Source organism: Emys orbicularis, chromosome 1 (genome assembly GCF_028017835.1).
Source record: "Emys orbicularis isolate rEmyOrb1 chromosome 1, rEmyOrb1.hap1, whole genome shotgun sequence".
Taxonomy (NCBI): Eukaryota; Metazoa; Chordata; order Testudines; family Emydidae; genus Emys; species Emys orbicularis.
Window position 1 is genome coordinate 204,996,456 of NC_088683.1, and position 20,260 is coordinate 205,016,715.

The window sequence follows — 20,260 nt, forward strand, 5'->3', positions numbered from 1 at the left end:
ATGATGACTCCAAAACCTTTTCCTGATTAGTTGTAGCTAAATTAGCCCCCATCATATTGTATGTATAGTTGGGGTTATTTTTCCCAATGTGCATTACTTTACATTTATCCACATTAAATTTCATTTGTCATTTTGTTGCCCAATCACTTAGTTTTGTGAGATCCTTTTGAAGTTCTTCACAGTCTGCTTTGGTCTTAACTATCTTGAGCAGTTTAGTATCATCTGCAAACTTTGCCACCTCACTTTTTACCCCTTTCTCCAGATCATTTATGAAGTAGTTTGAGCAACTTCCACTACTTAAATAGCTAAAATATATTCATTTACCACCACACAGAAATAACTCCTACTGCAAAGTATCCAGATTTCATAAACGTAATTATAACTTGTTTCCAATGTGAATTTCAGATGGAAATGTTTCCAATTATCACATAAACATAACTCTTTAATAGTCATTGTAATATTCAGTAAGCTCATTAAACATTGCTAAGACAAGCATGTTGGTTTAAGATTTCAACGTTAGTCAAACAGTAGTTTTGAATATTTCAGCTGATACAGCTGGGGGATGGGCAGCTGCTGCTGAAGCATCTCTTTGCTTCCACTGCATGGGGGATGGGAATGTAAACAGAGCAGCATGACTTGCTGTTGTAACCAGAATCTTAACTCCATGCTTATAAACCTGACTATATTGCTTTAGTTTAACAACATAAAACTCCACTGTCCCCAGTTTTATTGTACATTGTCTAGTCAACCAATCACTAAAGCCAACTTAACATTTTTATATGTTGTTAGGATAGGAGCATAAAAAAATTCTGCTGGAATTCCACATACCTAGAATCACTAGATTACTAATAAAGATTTCATTTTCTTCTTGAGATAGTTATTAATAATCTCTAGAACTATAGCCCTAGTTAGAAATTTATTCTATCCTTTGACTAGCTATCAAAAACAACGCTTGCTAATCCTTACACAGTTTTTGTATTGTTTCCTGTATTTGAGGTGAAAATAACAAGGGACTATGTAGTGAAAGCTAATTCTAGTTAGAATCATATTAACTGGACAATGTGGGATTTATTTTCAAAATATTTACTACTATTTTGTGTGACGAGGGATAATATGTGGCTACAGAACAGACTTTTTAAAAGATTCAGAATAGCATCACCTGAATTAATAAACAGGCATAGATGGCGTCTTTCTAGCTTCTACTATGATAGCTACACATCATATTAGTCCTCTCTTTGCCTGGGTTGAACTCGGATAAGAAAGATATGTTTGTGTTGCACAGTAGAGGCTGACTACACATACTGTCATTATCAGAACTGCAGCTCAAGTTGAAGTCCAATTTAAAATACAAAAGTGATATACTATGTAAAACTAGTCATACAAAATTTATTCACTGAGGGCAAGTAATCTCTTTTGGAACAGTGAGTTAAAATTTTAGTTTTCTCACCATCAGAGTGGTGGTAATGGTGAAGTAGACTTTGTGTTAGACCTGGTAAATTTTCATAACAATTTTGCAAGTTTGATCTATTGGTGCTCATTCATAAATTTACAAAAAAATTCACTCAGAAATGTATATAAAAATTTGCTTTGAACATACAAAATAAAAACTAAATTGAAAGCTTGTGTTATGGGTGAACTATAAGTAAGGATACGTTTTAGTCACAGGTATTTTTAGTACAAGTCATGGACAGGTTACGGGCTGTAAACAAAAATTCATGGCCCGTAACGTGTCCATGACTTGTACTAAAAATACCTGTGACTAAATCTGGGGGAGGGGGGCGGCCTGGGGGTGCTGTGGGTATTCGGGGAGGGTGGCCTGGAACCCCCTGCAGGTGCTCGGGGGGGGAGTGGGAGGGAGGCGGCCTGGAACCTGCGCTGATGTTGGGGAGGGGTTGGCGGGGCTGGCAGGCTCCCTAGCTGACTTTGCACCTCACTGGAAGTGGCAAGATCCCTCCGCTGCTAGGTAGAGGCGTGGCCAGGCAGCTCTGCATGTTGCCTCCTCTCCGAGCGCTGACTCCGCAGTTCCCATTGGCTGGGAACTGTGGCCAATGGGAGCTGTGGAGGCTGTGCGCAGAGCCCCCCAGGCTGTGCCTCCCCCTAGGAGCCGAGAGATATCGCCGCTTCCAGGGAGTACCCCCCCCCCCCCCCGAGCTAAGCTCCCAGGGCCCTCACCCCCTCCCATGCCCCAGCACTGAGAGCCCCACCCAAACTCCTGCTGCTGCTGGGTGAGGGGGAGGCCCAGCAGCCCTCTGGCCCGCCGCACCGGCCGCTGCAGAGGTCACGGAATCTGTGACTTCCATGACCTCCATGACAAACTTGCAGCCTTAACTATGAGTCAGTCAAGTTTAAGGTGAATTAGACCAGTCTTGAACTGGCCAACACTCAAAGCCTGTAGATATCTGAAAGGGATGCAACCAATTTGAAACCTAGTTGTATTCACCTATTTTAATCCCAATATTTCTCTGCAAAAGACTCACACTAAAATGACCCCATGCACAGCTCTGTAAAATGTACAAAATAACCTAAAAAGAGAATATTTCAGTTGCATGGGTTGTTAATTTTGAAACCTAGAGATGACCTATCCACTGCTGATTGTTTTAGGGCTAGTCTACACTACCCACCCGGATCGGCGGGTAGAAATCGATCTCTCGGGGATTGATTTGTCGCATCTCATCTAGACGGATAAATCGATCCCCGAATCGACGTGTGTACTCCCACCTCATCAGGAGGAGTAAGCGCTGTCGACGGGGGAGCCGCAGCGGTCGATTTGCCGCTGTCCTCACAGCGGGGTAAGTCGAATAGGATACGTCAGCGTAGCTGAATTTGCATATCTTAAATCGACCTCCCCCCCCCCCCCCCAGTGTAGACCTAGCCTTAGTTGGAACATCCAGCTAATGTGCTTATTCCACAATACCAAACCACCTAGCCTTCAAAAACAAGTGCCTTTTGACTTGTTTGAAGACATTTGGATTAGAAGTAAGCTGTTTGAAAAGTCAAATAATGTGAGCAGTATGCTATTTTCTACTAAATGTTCAATGTACTGTGCACCAGGTATACAAGCAAGCAGGTTGTGTAAAACTGGAGTTGTATATATTGATTTACACATTGATATAAAATGTATGTAATATTTTTATTTGAATGTTTGATTCAGTGTATACCTTAGATTATATATTGTTTGTTCGGATAAATTTTGCTTTGTAAATTAGATAAAACACGTTACCCTGTATTTGTGTGATCAAATATTGGTTGAGTATCACTCTTGTTAGGTCTTTAAGAATGGAAACAACCAGTACTTTTGAAATTTATTATAAACAAAATATACAAAGGTTTTAAATGCAAAAATCTGCTAATGCATCCTTATGGTTGAGGTTTTATTTTATCTTTTTAGTTCCATTTATACGTAAAAATATATGAGAACCTATGCCATTGCCCCGGCACCCTTGAAAGAAGTAAAATATACAAATGTACTTTTTTAAATGCACGAGAATCAAATTCATTCACCATATGGCTCCCACAGCAATTATAACTTGGCCACTTTTCACACATGTATCTTGTATTACTGTGTATTATCGTAACTTACATGTATGTATTGAACAATAAAAGTTAAGATTTTTATACTGTAATACCAAAAATGTATGTTCAGGGTAGTTACAGTTGCTTGTAAGAACCATAATTTTGAATTTCCTCAGTAGTATGTATTCAGGATCCTGTCCTAGAAAGTAAGGGTAGATAGAACTTGCAAGATTGGGTCCTTACTATTGATATTTTGACACATTAGTAGTCCTTGGCATTTTACTTACGTTTTGTTTTCCATTTAAAATACTATATATTTACGTATGTTATATTTCTAAATTTGGCAGATTGTTTCCCTATAATATGTCTGTATGAACCAACATCATTGTCAATTATCAGGGGGTAGCCGTGTTAGTCTGTATCTACAAAAACAACAAGGAGTCTGGTGGCACCTTAAAGACTAACAGATTTATTTGGGCATAAGCTTTCGTGGGTAAAAAGCTCATCCGAAGAAGTGAGGTTTTTACCCACGAAAGCTTATGCCCAAATAAATCTGTTAGTCTTTAAGGTGCCACCAGACTCCTTGTTGTTATCATTGTCAATGTAGCTCCAAGAATAGGCTGCTGCAGATATAGATTAAAGGAGCACAAGAGAGTGATTTTCTGTTGGGTTCTACACCAATATCTGGTCAATTGTATGTTTGTTAGGTGGTTTGATTTTGCTGTTATGTAGTCTTGGATGATTCTACTCTAAGAAGGTAAGAATGGCCATACTGGCTCAGACTAGTAGTCCATCTAGCCCAGTATCCTGTCTTCCTGGCATTGGTTTCAGAGGGAATGAAACAGAACAGACAATCATTGAGTGATCCGTCCCCTGTTGTCCACTCCCGCTTCTGGCAGTCAGAGGCTAGGGACATCAGGGCATGGGATTTTAAGAATGTATGCTTCTCAAGTTCAGATTTACATGTTAAACGTAGACCCATTGGTATCAATGTATCAAGGACTATTGATCTAAATGTTGCACGTTTTTGACTGCTGTGCCCTATATCTGTAAGGAGGAATATAGGGATTTGGTGTATGCTACAGGAGAATTGCTATTAGAAGTTACAAAATAGTCTTTCTATAGAGAATAGAGGTCCTTCCAGAAACTGCTGTTAAGCTAGACCAGGGGTCGGCAACCTTTCAGAAGTGGTGTGCCCGAGTCTTCATTTATTCACTCTAATTTAAGGGTTCGCGTGCCAGTAATACATTTTAACGTTTTTAGAAGGTCTCTTTGTACAAGTCTTTAATATATAACTAAACTATTATTATATGTGAAGTAAATAAGGTTTTTAAAATGTTTAAGAAGCTTCATTTAAAATTAAATTAAGATGCAGAGCCCCCTGGACCGGTGGTCAGGACCCGGGCAATATGAGTGCCACTGAAAATCAGCTCGCGTGCCGCCTTCGGCACCCGTGCCATAGGTTGCCTACCCCTGAGCTAGACAGTCTTTCAATCATTTATGAAAGCTTCCATTGAGTCTTGTGCAACAGTATTGAGCAAACAAAGTTAATCTGTAATAAGTAAAAAATTATAATAAAAAAAATCCATGTAGCCCTGTTTGCTGATGCAAAGTTTTGTGTATGACAAAAATAGTGATCCTTTTAAAACTTTTATTTAAATTTGTTCTCTGAGGAATGCTTTGATTGTTATAGAGCATCAGTGAAGCTGTGGTGAAAATGTTTTCTATGGTGCTAATTATAGTTCATGAACTCTGTTGCTTGCTTCCTGTCTTTTGTCCGATCCAGTAGTAAAATGTAGTACTTTAAACACTAGATGCTCTAAATTTCTTTTTTTAAACAGTTAAAGTAAAACACAAGTTTAAATTCTAAAGTATCAAGTTTTAGTTATCCCATACACCTCCAGATTTAAAATGATGAAATGTGGACTTTTAAAATTATTATTCTATTAGTGTCTAGAGGCCTCAGTCAAGATGGGTATGCCACTGTGCTCATATGTAGTAAGAGATGGTCCGTATCCCAGAAGCTCAGTTTAATTTGAGACACAATGCAATAAGTGAATTTGACATACAAAAAAGGAAATGTGTGGAGGGATGAAGACTAAGGGTAATTAAAGTGACATCATAGCATTGCACAATTTAATGGTTCTAAATCATTTTACTTCTAAAAAAAATTTAAAATTGGTCATCCTGACTCATGCACAATCCACCTGTTGTTGGTTAGCTGATTTCTTATAGAGGTCACAGCAGAAACATATTCTGAGGAAGGTTTCAAAGGAGGAGAGAGTTGGGTTTTTTTTATGAATGGTGTTAAGGAGCAATGTGGAAGAAATCATTGTGAGAGATGCTGACAAATAGGCAAATGAAGGCTGGTTGGGTGAGGAGGGACAGTATAGATGGGTCTACATTACAGAACATTACCATTTTTTGCATGTTGTTGTGAAGAATAGTTGGGTAACATGATGTTGACCCCAATCTTATTATAGTATATCCTAGGATGAATTGTGTTCATCAGTATGTAAGTACATTGAGTAAATATTTTGTAGGAAAAATGAGCCCCAAATTGAGTTTACTGTGGTGGAGAGGGGAGTAGTAGAGGGATTTAGAGTAGAGAGTGATGCAATCAGAGTGACTGGTAAGGACATTGAACCTGTCAGTTATATTTTGAATGCATCGTAGAGGAGCAATGTGTGTGTTGGGGAGATTAAAATAGAGGGGGGTGACATTTTTTAGGTGAATTGTAAATTTGCTGAAAAAAGCATTTTGGAGTGGGGGGTGACATTGAAGCTATTCAAATTCAGGTTGAATTTGGCAAATAGTTTTGGTCAAAAAAACAAAACAAAACAAACCCCCATAAAACCAAAACTTGAGTATTTGTTTTGGGGAATTGTTGAAATGAAAAGTTTCAACATTTGTGAATTGGATAGTTTTGGCTTTTTATAACTTTTTGTTTCAACTCAACACTTTCTAAACTTTTTTTGTTGTTGTTTTGGTTTTTAACTTGGTGAGAGAATTTTTTAAAAAGCATATTCATTTTAAACTGATTTTTTCCCCCCAGATTTTTTCCCTTTGGTCACCAAAACAAAAAGATCTATTATTCACTCGGCTCTGCAGAGGAAGCAGCAACTGTAATTAAGTTGGGAGATAAGAGCCTGAATAAAAGTTTTAACTGTGTTAGTATTAGAGGATTGATGAAGACTTGCATCTGATCTATGTTGACCACTCTTGTCTTGGTTTCAGATCAAATGAAGCTTCTTAAATTAACTCTTTTTGCTTGTAGTGTCATGCTCAATCCTTTGTCCCCGCCCCATTTCCTATCTCTTTCCTAACTATCCCTTGTTTCTTTCTGTTCTTCCACAATAGCTTCATTTCCTATTTTCAATTCCTCTCCCTTCTAATTCAGTAAAGTAGGTCACACTGGATCAGACACTACTCCATGAAATCTGTGAGTGATACTTCTCTTGAGGAGGAAGTTAGTTTTACTCTCTTAATGACCTGTGATGAGGGAGATGAGGGAGATTCCTTCTTGACTCTTGTGGTGATCAATGTATGCTCTGACTCATGAGTCCATGTGCCTCTGTTTTAAAGTATGCAAAAACATATCTATTGTTGGTCACAAAACTATCTGGCCCCTTCTTAAAACTAGCACGATTTTTAAAAATTTTATTTTGACCCTCTGTGGCTTTGAATTTCACAGGTTAAATGTGCGTTATTGAAAGTCATAGACCAGGGGTCGGCAACCTTTCAGAGGTGGTGTGCCGAGTCTTCATTTATTCACTCTAATTTAAGGTTTTGCGTGCCAGTAATACATTTTAACGTTTTTAGAAGGTCTCTTTCTATAAGTCTATAATATATAACTAAACTATTGTTGTATGTAAAGTAAATAAGGTTTTTAAAATGTTTAAGAAGCTTCATTTAAAATTAAATTAAAATGCAGAGCCCCCCAGACCAGTGGCCAGGACCCGGGCAGTGTGAGTGCCACTGAAAATCAGCTCGCGTGCTGCCTTCGGCACGTGTGCCATAGGTTGCCTACCCCTGTCATAGACAGTTCTTTGATACTCCTGATCCTATTCCCATACCTTTCTGATATTAGTGTTTGGTAATTTGAAAAAGTTTAGAACAGTGTTAAGGAGACAATATTAAAACAAATATGCTGGACTGCAATTGTTGTGGCTGCTTGGTTACATCCACCCACTTTATAACTGTTGATTTCCTTTTCCTATAACTTTCTATTTGTTATTAGTGACTCTCCCGTTATTGCCTGCAGCTCCAGTCTGCTCTAATCTCGCTGGATTGCTTTAGAATTTTAATGTGTGAGAGATACTCTTCCAATGTGGTGTCTTTTTCAAATTTGATCATGACTGAATTTTGCCAGACACTTCACAAAAAGATATGCAGCCATGCAGGTTTAAGAGAGGGATGTTCGTTCTTTCGTTCTGTACTGGAATAGTTTGCAATTAATGGAAAACATAACTACTAGTACATGAACAATCTGTTCACCACTGTGACAGAATTGGTTATGTAAAATTTGGAACAGTTCTCTAAGATGCAGATTGAGAACTCCTAAATTTTACTGGATGTGGTAATTTTATAAAGTTATTACTTTTTTTCTTGCATTATGGGACAGAGTAAATAAAGAGAGATTGATCAGTATGACTTCGAACATTTTTGATTCCCAGTCCCATTACCCATAAGACCATGCTCTCTTGTGGTGTAGCAGTCAGAGTTGGGCACAATACTTCTGATCATGGAGTACCATTATTCGGTATATCATATTTTCTCTTCCTTTAATTCATACAAGTGCCCATTAGCTTTATATAATTTTTACTTTATACGGGGCAAGTATCTTCACTCAGCTATCAATGAGGACCTCAAAATTTCTTTCTTTGGTGAATGGCACTAGTTTAGGGCCCATTGATGTGTTTTCATTTTCATGTTCCATGGTGGTGAACATTGCATACAAGTCTATTTGCGTGTCTCATCCTCGCTAGTCTTTATGAAAAGAAACTATTCAGTGTCAGACTTGCACCAGTTTGCCACCCAGCTCTATCCTTCAGAACAACACAAGTTTCTCTTTTGTCATTATTGTAGTATGCAGCTCTCACACAGCCTCTACACTTTTCAGTACCTCTCACTGGCCCACTTTTTCTCTGCGTTAAGAACTTGGGCGCAACTGTAAGCTGAATTTGCCATTTTGTTGAATTCCTCTGAATGATTTCAAGTTACACAAAACTTTTGCTGTAAGAAGTGCTGAAAAGTGGACTTTATATGTAGGAAATGCATGAATATGTTTCCACTTGTACACCAAGAGAGTTTATAAAGAGACTAAAAACGTAGTTTCATGCTTGAAAACTGAACAAGTGGTAGTTCCATAAGTTATGACGAGACAAAGTTCAGTAGGCTTAGTTTTCTTAATAAGAAAATGATTAGTTATTAATTTTCAAAATTTGTATCTGAGGAAGTGCTTGAATACTGACTTGGTGTTCTCAGAGGATGCAACGTAGAATATAGGTAAACTTGCACAGAATCTGAATAACACAGATTTTTGCATATCAAAACAATTAACCTGTTTAATAATTCAAAAGAATGTCATCTAAAATACTGAATTCTTAAGTATTTTGATATTTTGCATAAGTTGCATAGTAAGTAAAGGCCACATATATTGGAGCATATTTTGAAAATCAGCCATTCTTACAAAAAAAATTTCTGGTTCTTTGTAGATTCTTTCCGCTCTTTATTTTTGTTGCAGTAACAGCTTTCTTCCTAACAGCTCACCTTTTCTTTCTGCTTAATCTTGTTGTGAAGTCATAATTCTTTGGTTCTGACAATATATTAATATTTAGAAATGATGCTGAATTAGATCATTTATCATGCAAGATCAAGCAGAAAAGCTGGACTATATGAGATCGATCCCTCCTTATGCTAGGTGTGTCTGTGAGCTTTCTGTAGTGGTGATTCAGTAAAGTCATACAGAATTTCAACATTATTAGTTTTACAATATTATTGTAGGCTTATATAATACTTAACATCCAAAGATATCTAAGAGTGTTGCCAAGGCGGGTAAGTATTCCCACTGAGGCACAGATTAGCTAAGGGTCTGATTATTCAGTGGTGCTGAATTAGAGGTGGGAAATGGACGGTGAGCAGCATCTCTGAAAGTTGGGCACTGTCTGATTTGTCACTTACAGTTGGGAACCAGGTCTCCTGATTTCTAGTATTTTATACAGTAACAGCTAGGCACTTCTTCCTTCCATGTAAATATACGATTTCTTTGAAGTGCGTTTGTCCTGCACTAGCACCTAGAGGCCATGACCAGTGACTAGGGTCCCGTTGTACACACACATAGCAAAAAGACTGTTCTGTCCCCAAAGATTTTAAAGTCTTAGATCCTTTATTAGAAATGGATTATCAGGGTAATTGCATCTTGTATTTTTGCCTCTTGTTCTAATCTATTTTCTTCATTTTACAGTGTTGTGTTTTGCTTCTGGACTCTCCCCTGCCACCCACCCCCACAGGATGATATGAGACTTGAAAGAAGACGATGCATACAGGTGATTCTAGTTTTGAAATTCCTGTAGAAAGAAAGATCTATATTGTTATTCTGATGTTCTATTCTTTTTTTGGATTTTGTTCCTATCCCCCAAAACTGCATCATTACAACCTTCATAAAACATATTTACAAAAGGAGTAGAAATCATTGAAGCACCTTTGATCTTTTGGAGATTACTCTCTTAAAAATTATAGTTTGAAATGTCCAGTAGAAAAACCGTTTTCCTGAATGTAGATTCTTTTCCAGTTTTCTCTAAATAGATGGCCAGGCAGTCAAAGTGCTGGGAAAGCATATTGCTTTATTTTAAGTCCCCTTGTCTCTGTTAATATTCCTCCTTTCATACCTTTCCCAGTTACAGATTTCCTGTTGTGTTGTGTAATTATTTGTATATAAATTTTAATGTTAAAATAATGTATTATTTTTGATCACTATGTAAAAAACAAAACAAAAGTATGCATCTGACAAACTATTTTAAGCAAGGAAATAGTTAACACTACTTCATCTTTAATCACCATTGGACCTAGATTTTGTAAGGGTTTCACAAGAGTTGATGTAGCCCTCAACTGTTTGCAATATACAGCCGTTCTTCAAGCTGATGCTTTGTTTTTGTGCTTTTTTTTTAAATTGGAAGTTCTAAAATCAGTGTGATTTAAAAAAAAAAAAAATTATTTCAAATCCTTTCCAGGAATTATACGCTTTTTTGGCTATGTGGATCTCTCAAAACTTGTATATTTTGTTTCAACCCGAAGGGCATTACTATGGCCACGCCTCAAATCCCATAAAATGGGATACATAATGGAAAAAAAAACAAATGAAGCAAAGTAGATTCCTGGATTGGATTGGAGCAGGAATGTAACTGCTTGGTTGCAATTAGTTTTACATTCTCACATTCTTAAGCGACATAACTATGCCAACAATATTTTGTGGTATACCCCGGCCTAAGTGCTCTCATAAGGATATCCAAAAACAGTATTGAGAATCCACTCCTGTTTTAAGGCTACCACAAGCACCTTGGTGAATAAGCATGTTTGGGATATCATACCATGCTAATGGGGACAGCATGGAGATGGGATAGTTATCATGTTTGGGCAAATTCAAATACTTATGTGTGTGGATCGAAATCTGTGGCCATGTTTAATAAGGAAATATGTGTCATGGGTTTTTTTGTTTTTGTTACTGTGCAACAGAATTTATCAAGTATTAACTCCTTAATCTCAGAGCCACCTATATGGTTAGGACAGAGATCAAAGTGGATAAATTACATATTTTTATGTATGTTGATCATCCTGTATTCAGAATGAAGTTATTTGGAGTGCATCATGAGATGAGCTGTGGAATGATAGATGTTTGAAATGTTGAGGACTGGAAGATTCTGAGCCGCTGCATGTTACATTTTAAAACTTCTAATTCTGAAGTTGATAGAAAGTGTAATAATACTATATCTTACTTCAGTCTACAATTGTAAAACACTGCTCGCTGGAAGGGGAACAAAGCCAAAGTAGTGCTCCTTCTGACATTGTATTACAATGTCGATGTTCTACAGAGGTGTGGGTTTTTTTTTTTTGTCAGTTAGATTGCTTATTAAAATTATTTGAACACAAACATTTTGGGAAATAAAGAATTCAGAGCTGGAATTACAGATTTGTAAAATATTTGGGTGTTGGTTTTATGTTATAGTAAAAAAAAAAAAAAAGACAGTATGTAGGGTTGGACTGTGCCGTCTATGGGTGATTGTTTCTTACATAGTATTTTACCTGCTAATTTTATTAAATGTAATATATAAATGTTTATACGCTGTACCTGTTTTAAAAGAGGGTAACTGTTGTGCTATATTATGAACAGCAAGATCTAATATTGCTGCTTCAATTTTTGTAAATCATCTGTTCTTTGAATGATTGTCCACAAATATTCCGCTTCTTGTACACATCTGAATGAGATCAGAGTCTTTTGAATAACAGTTTCTTCTGGGGCCATGCTGCACCTACGAGCCCTCTGGTCACCCTGAAGCTGAGGGTAAAAGAGCAGTGCGGCAGCAATCACTCTCCAGTTCTTTCTTACTGCTCATGGCTATGATACAGAACATCTATAGTGTCTGCATCTCTGTATGCTGTACACTTTTTCTTTCAAGATAGATAGTTTTATTCTTTTAGTCCATTGACTTTAAAAAATTGATTTTAGGGTCTTCAAGTCCATGTGCTGCCTTCGAAACCAGGACCTGCCTGTCCATGGTGGAGACAAATCCCCTGGATTAAAGGTCTTCCCCTCTTTCAGTGGAAAGATCCCCATCAATGATGGAGACTCCAAGTGCCTCTTTTGTCTGGGGCAAGTGCACATATCATGAAAGTGCTCTATAGCTGCTTTTTGGAAAGAAGCCGGAGTCCAGGGTGTCTTCACTCAAGCTTTTCCTCCTCAGAAGCTCAGTGAGGGCTTTCTTGGCACTGGAAGGCAAGAAGACTGTTTGTTTTTACCAGACCATCTCTCAGAGCTCCCCAGTTAAGCCATCTGTCTACTGTGGGTTCCAGAGCCCATTTGAGGTTGAGGAAGTTCCATTTCAGTGCTACGGAGTTGGTCAATACCTCCTTCATCTCTTCAGCCCAACCCTTTGATGAGAGAGGATGGAAGGAGCATCACTCTTGAGGTGACTAGAGAAGGAGATCCTCCCTCTCTGGATCTGAGCAGATCTAGCCTAGGAGGCAGTTTGAGGCCCAGATCAGGTCCTACTGATGCCTCAGCACCAAGCAGCCATTGACCAGCCTCTGCACATGTTCCAGAACCTGTCAATATATTTGGTACTGGCGACTGAGGATCAAAGTGCTTGACGCTGAAACAGTCAGCACAGGCACACACTGCACTGAAACCAAGAGTATAGAAGTGCTCTTTGGACCTCCTGGCACCAACACTGTAAGCCCTGGCACCAGAAAAGTGTGATCTGACTGATTAGTTTGCCTTCAATACTGAAAACCTTGGCACTGACTTCTGCTCTGTGGTACCGACCATTCTTCCTGAGTCTTTGCCCCGGAGCCTCTTTGTGGTACCAATGTGGTTCATGTTACTAGTAGATTTAGTATAGGACCAACCTGCCCCTCCATTGTTGTCCTCTGCTAAGAAACTTTCTATGCTAGTATCAGCACTTCCAGCACAGGAGCTGCTGGTTACTTTCAAATTCTCGAGAGATCTACACCACCCATGGAGGATGGTATATTCTTTCTCCTCTGCCTAGGAGGACCAGTGTGATACGTCTGCCTTAGTCCCTAGACCCATACAACTCTAGGCTGTCTGAAAGGGCATTCAGAGACTGTCCCTGTAAGACCTCCTGTGGGAACAACCATGAGCAATACCCTGCATGGTACCTATCATGGTCTGAACCTCGTTTTTCCAGAATCCCATGCAGTCAGGCCCCTTCTGGGCCCCAAGGTGGGGAATGGGTTCCCACTGCCTCTCAGACAACTAGAGCAAGGTCACCCTGCCCTCGTAGACCTCAAGATGGTCACCACACTCACTGGCACCTCATGTACCTGATGCAGAGAGCGAGTAGAAGGACTTTCACGAAACTGAAGGCCAACCTGTCCCAACAGCGATCTCATCCTCTTCACCTAATGAGGCAGTGAACATGGTGGTTCTAAACCAGCCTGTAGATTACTGGATCTTTGAGGAACTTCTCAGGAGGATGGCTGACACTCTGGAAACCCCAGTTGAGATTGTCTGACTTCTTCTCATAGACTGTAAGGCCAGAAGGGACCATCAGGATCATTTAGTTAGTTTGACCATCTGGACATTGCAGGCTACAAAACCTCACCAGCCCATTCCTGTAATAGACCCATAACCTTTGGCTCAGTTACTGAAGTCCTCAGATCATGCTTGTAAGACTTCAAGTTACAGAGAATCCACCATTTACACTAGTTTAAACCTGCAAGTGGCCCTGGGTGAAACCCCCCTGGGTCTCTTGCACTAACTTCTTGACACCCTGCACTTGTTGGCCCCTGGTAGATTGGCAGTACAATCATGTATGGTCATTAATGAACCCCAGTATGCAAGACCTCTTTCGCAAATGGGAGTGCCTGACTTTTTAGAGCTGTTTGCATCCAACCAGAATGTCAAATGCTCCAGAGGGGGAGCCAGTCCCAGCTCTCTGCCTTTCTGATTCCATGGGCACTGGGACTCATGTATACCTACCCTCCAATTCCCCTGATACCCAGAGTCCTCAAGAAGATCACAGAAGACACAGTTCAAATGATGATCCTAGCCCTGGAGTGGCCCTGATAGTTTTGGTTCTCAGACTTCATGAACCTGTCAATATGGTCTCAACCACGCTCTCACATACCCGGACATTAGCATGCAATTGCAGGGGCAAGTCCCGCACCTATAGATGATATCTCTCCATCTCACAGTCTGGATGCTGGCTAGATGATATCCACTGACAGATTTTGCTATTTAGCAGTTCAAAACATCCTGGTTTTCAGCAAAAAGGACTCCACCAGACTGAACTATACTGCTAAATGGAAGAGATTCTCTATCTGGTCCTTGGAGAATTGTCTCTCCCTGGGATGCACCTCTGTCTGCCATCCTGGACTGCCTACTTGCCTTAAAGTATTTGGACCTTTTCATTAGCTCCATAGAGTGCTTCTCTTGGTGATCTCTGCTCACTATCCCCCAGCGGAGGGTCACACTGTGTTTTCTCAGTGACTAGATTTCTCAAGGTCTCATTCATGTCTGTCTCCTCCTAAGAGGCCCTCCACCCTCCTGAGATCTCACCATTGTTCTAACAGGTTTAATGGGGACCCCCTTTTGAGTCTTTGCTGACTTGCTGTTTGTAACACCTCTCTATGAAGACCACATTCCTACTGGCCATAACCTCAGCCAGAAGGATAGGAGAGATTCAAGCCCTTATTATGGTCAGGCCACTTTATACAGTTTTCCATGGTTGCAAAATGACTTACAGACCTCAGTGGCTGACTTCCTCTTAATTAAATAATCCACCTACCAATCTTCCCTAAGCCTCACTCCATTTGGGGAGAAGCTATAATTTACACTTTTGATATTGTCAGGGTTTTTTCCTACTATCTAGAAAAAAACCCTTCAGAAATTCTTCTAGATGTTTGCTGACAGGATGAAAGATCAGTCAGTCTCCATTCAGACTGTCAGAATAAATCTTGGATTATATTGAAATGTGTTCGGAATTATCAGTACAAAATGAGAAACTGAGAAAAGCCTTCTTTTTGCATAAACTTAGACTGTGGTGTTTATAGGGGCTGTTCTGGAGTCTGCCAAAGAGACAGATGTCAAGGGATGCAGAGATCAATGCTTCTGAAGGACTTCATTGAAAGCCATATGGATCGTTTGATTTTTGAGATTTACATGGCTTCTTGCACTTAAGTGATATTGTTTACCAGAGTCACGATAGAAACTTCTGCAGGGTACTTCTTGGACAGTATATCAAAATCAAGAGGACAATATACAGTGCACTTTTACTGTGCTTTGAACTATCCAAGGTTCTCTACTGGGGTGGATAGTACCAGGAAAAAAATTCAGAAAGTACCATTCAGTCCTTCTTCATCAGTTGTAGCTGTGACAGATGCCTTGGTCATAGGTTGGAGAGAACCCAATGAACAATCCTAGGTCTCTTAAAAACCATAGTCAAAACTTCATATGAATGTCTTTAGAGCTGAGAACAGTTCAATTTTCATTCTTTCATTTTGAGCTTTTCTTTCTCCAAATCATGTATTGCTGGATAAGTCTTGATGGGCACCACTGTGGACGCACATTATATCAGATGGCAGGATTGCATTCATTCTTTTCTGTCTTACTAGGACATTGTGTGGTTTTGTGAATGGTTGTCAGATATCTGGTCATACCTCTGACCCTTCATTTTCTATCAACAGATTTAGAAGTCAGAAACTACTTTGTTTTACACAAGTAATCTTTAAAAGACATTAGTCAATCAATCACAGATTTTGTCACAAAGGAGAGACACACATGCCTTCAGTTTTGCTTTAGAAGTGCAAAGATTCTAGTTCCTTGATAGATGTTTTCTTCTATACTGAAGTAAGTTGATATGCATCTGCCTTTGGCACACCTGCTATCAAGGGTCCTTTAAGAAAACAGAGGACAAAGTTCATGTGATACGAATAGTTAAAGATATAGTTATATCATGGTGGTCTCCACTTCTCATGGAACCCATGTATTTGGCCATTTATTTCAACTCGGCAATGAAAGGTCACCAGGGTCCCAGAACTGTTGCCATTTATATGGACCCTGCTGCTGCGCATGAGCAGTTCTTTAGTTTGCTTTGATTTAGTCCCGTTGCAAAGGGGACTATGTCAAAGTGAACTAATGAACTGCTAATCCTCAACAGCAGGGTCCAGAAGGTTGCCATCATCATAGCGTGAAATTCTTTTTTTTTTTTTTTACTGTGACTGTGCTGTGAATTATATTTAATTTTACTGTGATAAAATCGTATCCAAGCTAATAAGTTCTTCTTGGATTGGTTGCTTCTCTCACCTCCATTCCTTGCATTGAAACCTAAGTCCATTACCTGTACTCTGGATCTCCTGTCTCAAGGCCAGGATCCAGTTTTTCATCTGAATCCAAATTCTCTTGGTCTGGTCAGTTGGGGTGTGGCATGTTGCTGATTTCTGATTTTGACTTCCCAAGAAGTTCAACAGATGCTTCAAGAAGTTCAAGAGGCCCCTCTCACTCTTAAGAGAATGCTGCTAATCTCTTGAATGGCCAAAGAATTGAGACTTGTGGGACATCTGTTTATCCTCTGTTTATTCCGCCCTAGAAGGAAAATAAAGAGAGGTTCTGTTGGTGAAGTCGTGCATCATCCAAATCAATTCTTTCCAAGTGGATAAAGTGTCAAGTCTGAAAGCTTGACTCTCTGCAGACAAAGTCCATTGCACTGGAAAGTTAATTGTCATGGGCTGAGAAGGTGTATTCATTGTTATTGGAGATATATATATGCCAAGCTCCCTGGGTTACATATTCTACGGTATTTATTTGCTCTGAATACCACAGATTTATGTTCAGTTACCAACTGGTATATGTTATTTAGTAACTGTGTTGCAGGCAACCTTCTTACAGTTTGGCACTACACTGATTTGGGAGGTCCGAAATGTATTGGCATAGATGGAAGAGAAGGAAATTCTCCTTACCTGTGATTTCATTGAGATCTCTTAGGCTGGTCTAGATCTTCTCTTTGCTCCCTCTTTCAGGATAAACTCCTGTTTTAATACAAAGTTTTTTTGCGGGGTGGGGAATGTTTGTGAGCAAGTTTCATGCTAGCGTTTCAGGATCTCGTGTTTGCGAGATTTGTATATTGCTTAGTATATTACATTTTTAGAATATACAACTGAGATCTAGTAACAGTTCTAGTAATGTTAGTTAGGCTGCAATATTTAGATTCTAGATGAAACAAGTTGATTGGGGACTATGGCTCCTTTATACTACAAATATAACCATGTTGCAGACACGTTTACAATGTGATTGTCTCCTGACCTGGTTATAATATGGCTAATGTTCTATTTGTATCACAAACTGAAATTGTGTTGTAACTGGGTCCCATGACACAGTTACTTGTAATGTAGATGAGATATTTATTAGAGCAGAGCTAAGCCTGCAGGCTTCAATTCATGTCAAGTTTTCATACTGAACTTGTGAGGTTCAGTTCACAGGTTAGTAAATTTAACCCTAAAGAGTTGCATAGTTGTTTTGTACGTAGTCCCACATAATCCCTTCAATGCCTTTCCTTCAAACAAGCTTTTTAGTTCCCTTCCTTACATTAAGGTCCCTCCTCTGCCTGAAAACCCCCTTGCTATAGCACTGGGTCCAGGAGGCTCCTCTGCGTCTACCTTATCTTTCAGCCACCCTGAAAGGGGTGGCAGAATGGCTGTTCTTCTTCGAGTGCTTGTTCACGTCCATTCCACATTAGGTGTACGCGCGCCGCGTGCACGAACGTCGGAAACTTTTTCCCTCAGCGGCTCCCGTCGGGCCCGCAGGGTCTCCCTTCCCGCCAGAGCGGCGCCCCGCCCTAGCGTATATATATCCCTGCCGGCCCGACCCTCCCTCAGTTCCTTCTTACCGCCCTTGGCAACGTTGGAACAACTCGGTCTCTCGCTTGAGAGTGTCCCTTAGCATAGCCATTAGCAATAGTTATCAGTTCATTGTATAGTTAAGTGTTAGTGTTAAGTAGTTATTTAGTTCTTCACAAAGACCAAAAAGGTCTTGGTGATAGGGGTTTGGTCAACCCCGGCACCAGCCCTGGGCGGCGGGGCATGCCACACGCCCAAGGCTTCAAGGCTTGTGCCGCGTGCCGCAGGCCTATGCCAGTGAGCGACCCGCACGAGTCGTGTCTCCGTTGCCTGGGGGAAGCACACCAGAAGGAGCGCTGTAAAATTTGTAAGGCTTTCAAGCCCAGGACACAAAAGGAGAGAGACTTTCGTCTTAAACAGCTCCTCATGGAGATGGCGTTACAGCCCTCCGCTTCCACGGTACCGTCGGCTTCGGTGCGGAGTGCCCCGGCATCGGTCCGCGACCCGACACCGGCGGTGCAGACTAAGCCTACGGTGCCGCCACGGCGAGATCACGCCCGGCACTGGTCTGCTTCGCCGGCCAAGCCCAAGAGCCAGCCCAAGACCCGGGGTCGCTCCCCGCACAAGAAGGTGGCACCAGCAAAGACCGCAAGTGCGGCCAAGGCCGTGCCGGCCCCGATACAGGTCCCGGTACCAGTGGCTCCGGCGCCGAAAGGCCCGTCGAGCACCGGGACAAGCGCGTCGAGTGAGGAGGAAGGGCTGGAGGAACTGTTGCAACAGCCCTCCACCCCGGACACATTTGAGGCGGCAAAGGACCTCATTGAATTGTCCTCCGTCAACACACTCCGCGCTAAAGACATTCCGCCGCGACTGCCTTCCAAGGGCAAGCCGGCGATGATGCGCCCATCGCGGTCGCCATCTCGGCACCGCTCACGGCGCCGGTCCCGGTCGCGCTCCGCCTCGGTGGACTCCCGGCTTCCCGCCACGCAACGGGCCTCCAAACAGACAGGCCCCGATGCGAGCGAGGCACCGCCCCAGCAGCCCGGCTCGAGCAGGCACCGGGACGCTTCGATGGCGAGGGTCCCCAGACCATCCTCCCGCAGCCGTTCCCGGTCCCGCGGTCAACGGTACCGTTCCAGGTCCAGATCGGCACGGCGCTACTCACGGTCCCGGTCCCGACGGCACCGCTCCCCGACACCGGACCGGCACCGCCCCACGGCACCGCCGTGGCCCTCTAGGTCGCCGTCGCTTGCGTCGGAAGAGGGCTCGGGGTTTTCCAGATATGGCCGCAGAGGGCACGCCGCTAGAGAGCACGAGGCCTCTTGGCAACCGCATTGGAGCCATCCGGGACAGTGGCCGTTCTGGACCCCGTGGGCCTATCATCAGCAAGGCCCTCCGTCCAGAACCTCGAGATCGGGCCCTTCAGGAGACCGGTCCCGCTCCCCACGGTGCCGTCCTGCCTCCCGTGCGGAGGCCACGGTCTCCAGACCACCTGATGCAGAGAGGGCGGACTCGGCACCGAGCCCGGCACTGTCCCTGACTCGAGGCAGGGGACGCACCCCGGAGGGCCACCCCGCTGAGGAGGAGTTACAGGAGGATGAGGACGCTCAAAAGGCCATGACCTCCTCCTCCTCACCGGATGAAGCCGTGGCGGGCACAACAGTGTCCGGCCCTCCCCCGGTTGACCACCGGGCACACCAGGACTTGCTCCGCCGGGTGGCCCTCAATTTGGGGTTGCAGGCGGAGGAGACGGTTGAGCAGGAGGACCCCATGGTAGACATTCTCAGCCCGGAGGGTCCCTCCAGGATCGCACTTCCACTAATAAAGACGGTACAGTCGAATTATAAGACTGTATGGCAGACGCCAGCCTCCTCTGCGCCGACGGCAAGGGGCGTCGAGAGGAAGTACTTTGCCCCATCCAAGGGGTTTGACTTCCTCTTCTCCCATCCAGCCCCATGTTCGCTGGTCATTTCGGCGGTCAACGAGAGGGAGCGGCATGGCCAGCAGGCCCCAGCCCCCAAGGCCAAGGAGGCGAAACGATTAGACTTGTTCGGCAGAAAGGTCTACTCGTCGGGAGGCCTCCAGTTGCGGATCGCGAACCAGCAGGCGATCCTCAATAGACATAATTTTAACTCCTGGGCGTCGGTGTCTAAATTTAAAGATGCCTTGCCTC

The 20,260-nt window shown here is 42.1% G+C and overlaps 1 protein-coding gene across 1 annotated transcript in view; it reads left to right on the top strand.

Annotated features, from left to right (window-relative positions):
- Window positions 1-20,260, top strand: part of DYRK1A (dual specificity tyrosine phosphorylation regulated kinase 1A) — a 125,461-nt gene that overhangs the window by 26,807 nt on the left and 78,394 nt on the right. The window contains exon 2 of the mRNA XM_065397497.1: window positions 9,980-10,061. Coding sequence (XP_065253569.1) covers window positions 10,052-10,061 — 10 coding nt within the window. The 5' untranslated portion in view covers window positions 9,980-10,051. The remainder of the gene's footprint in view (window positions 1-9,979; window positions 10,062-20,260) is intronic.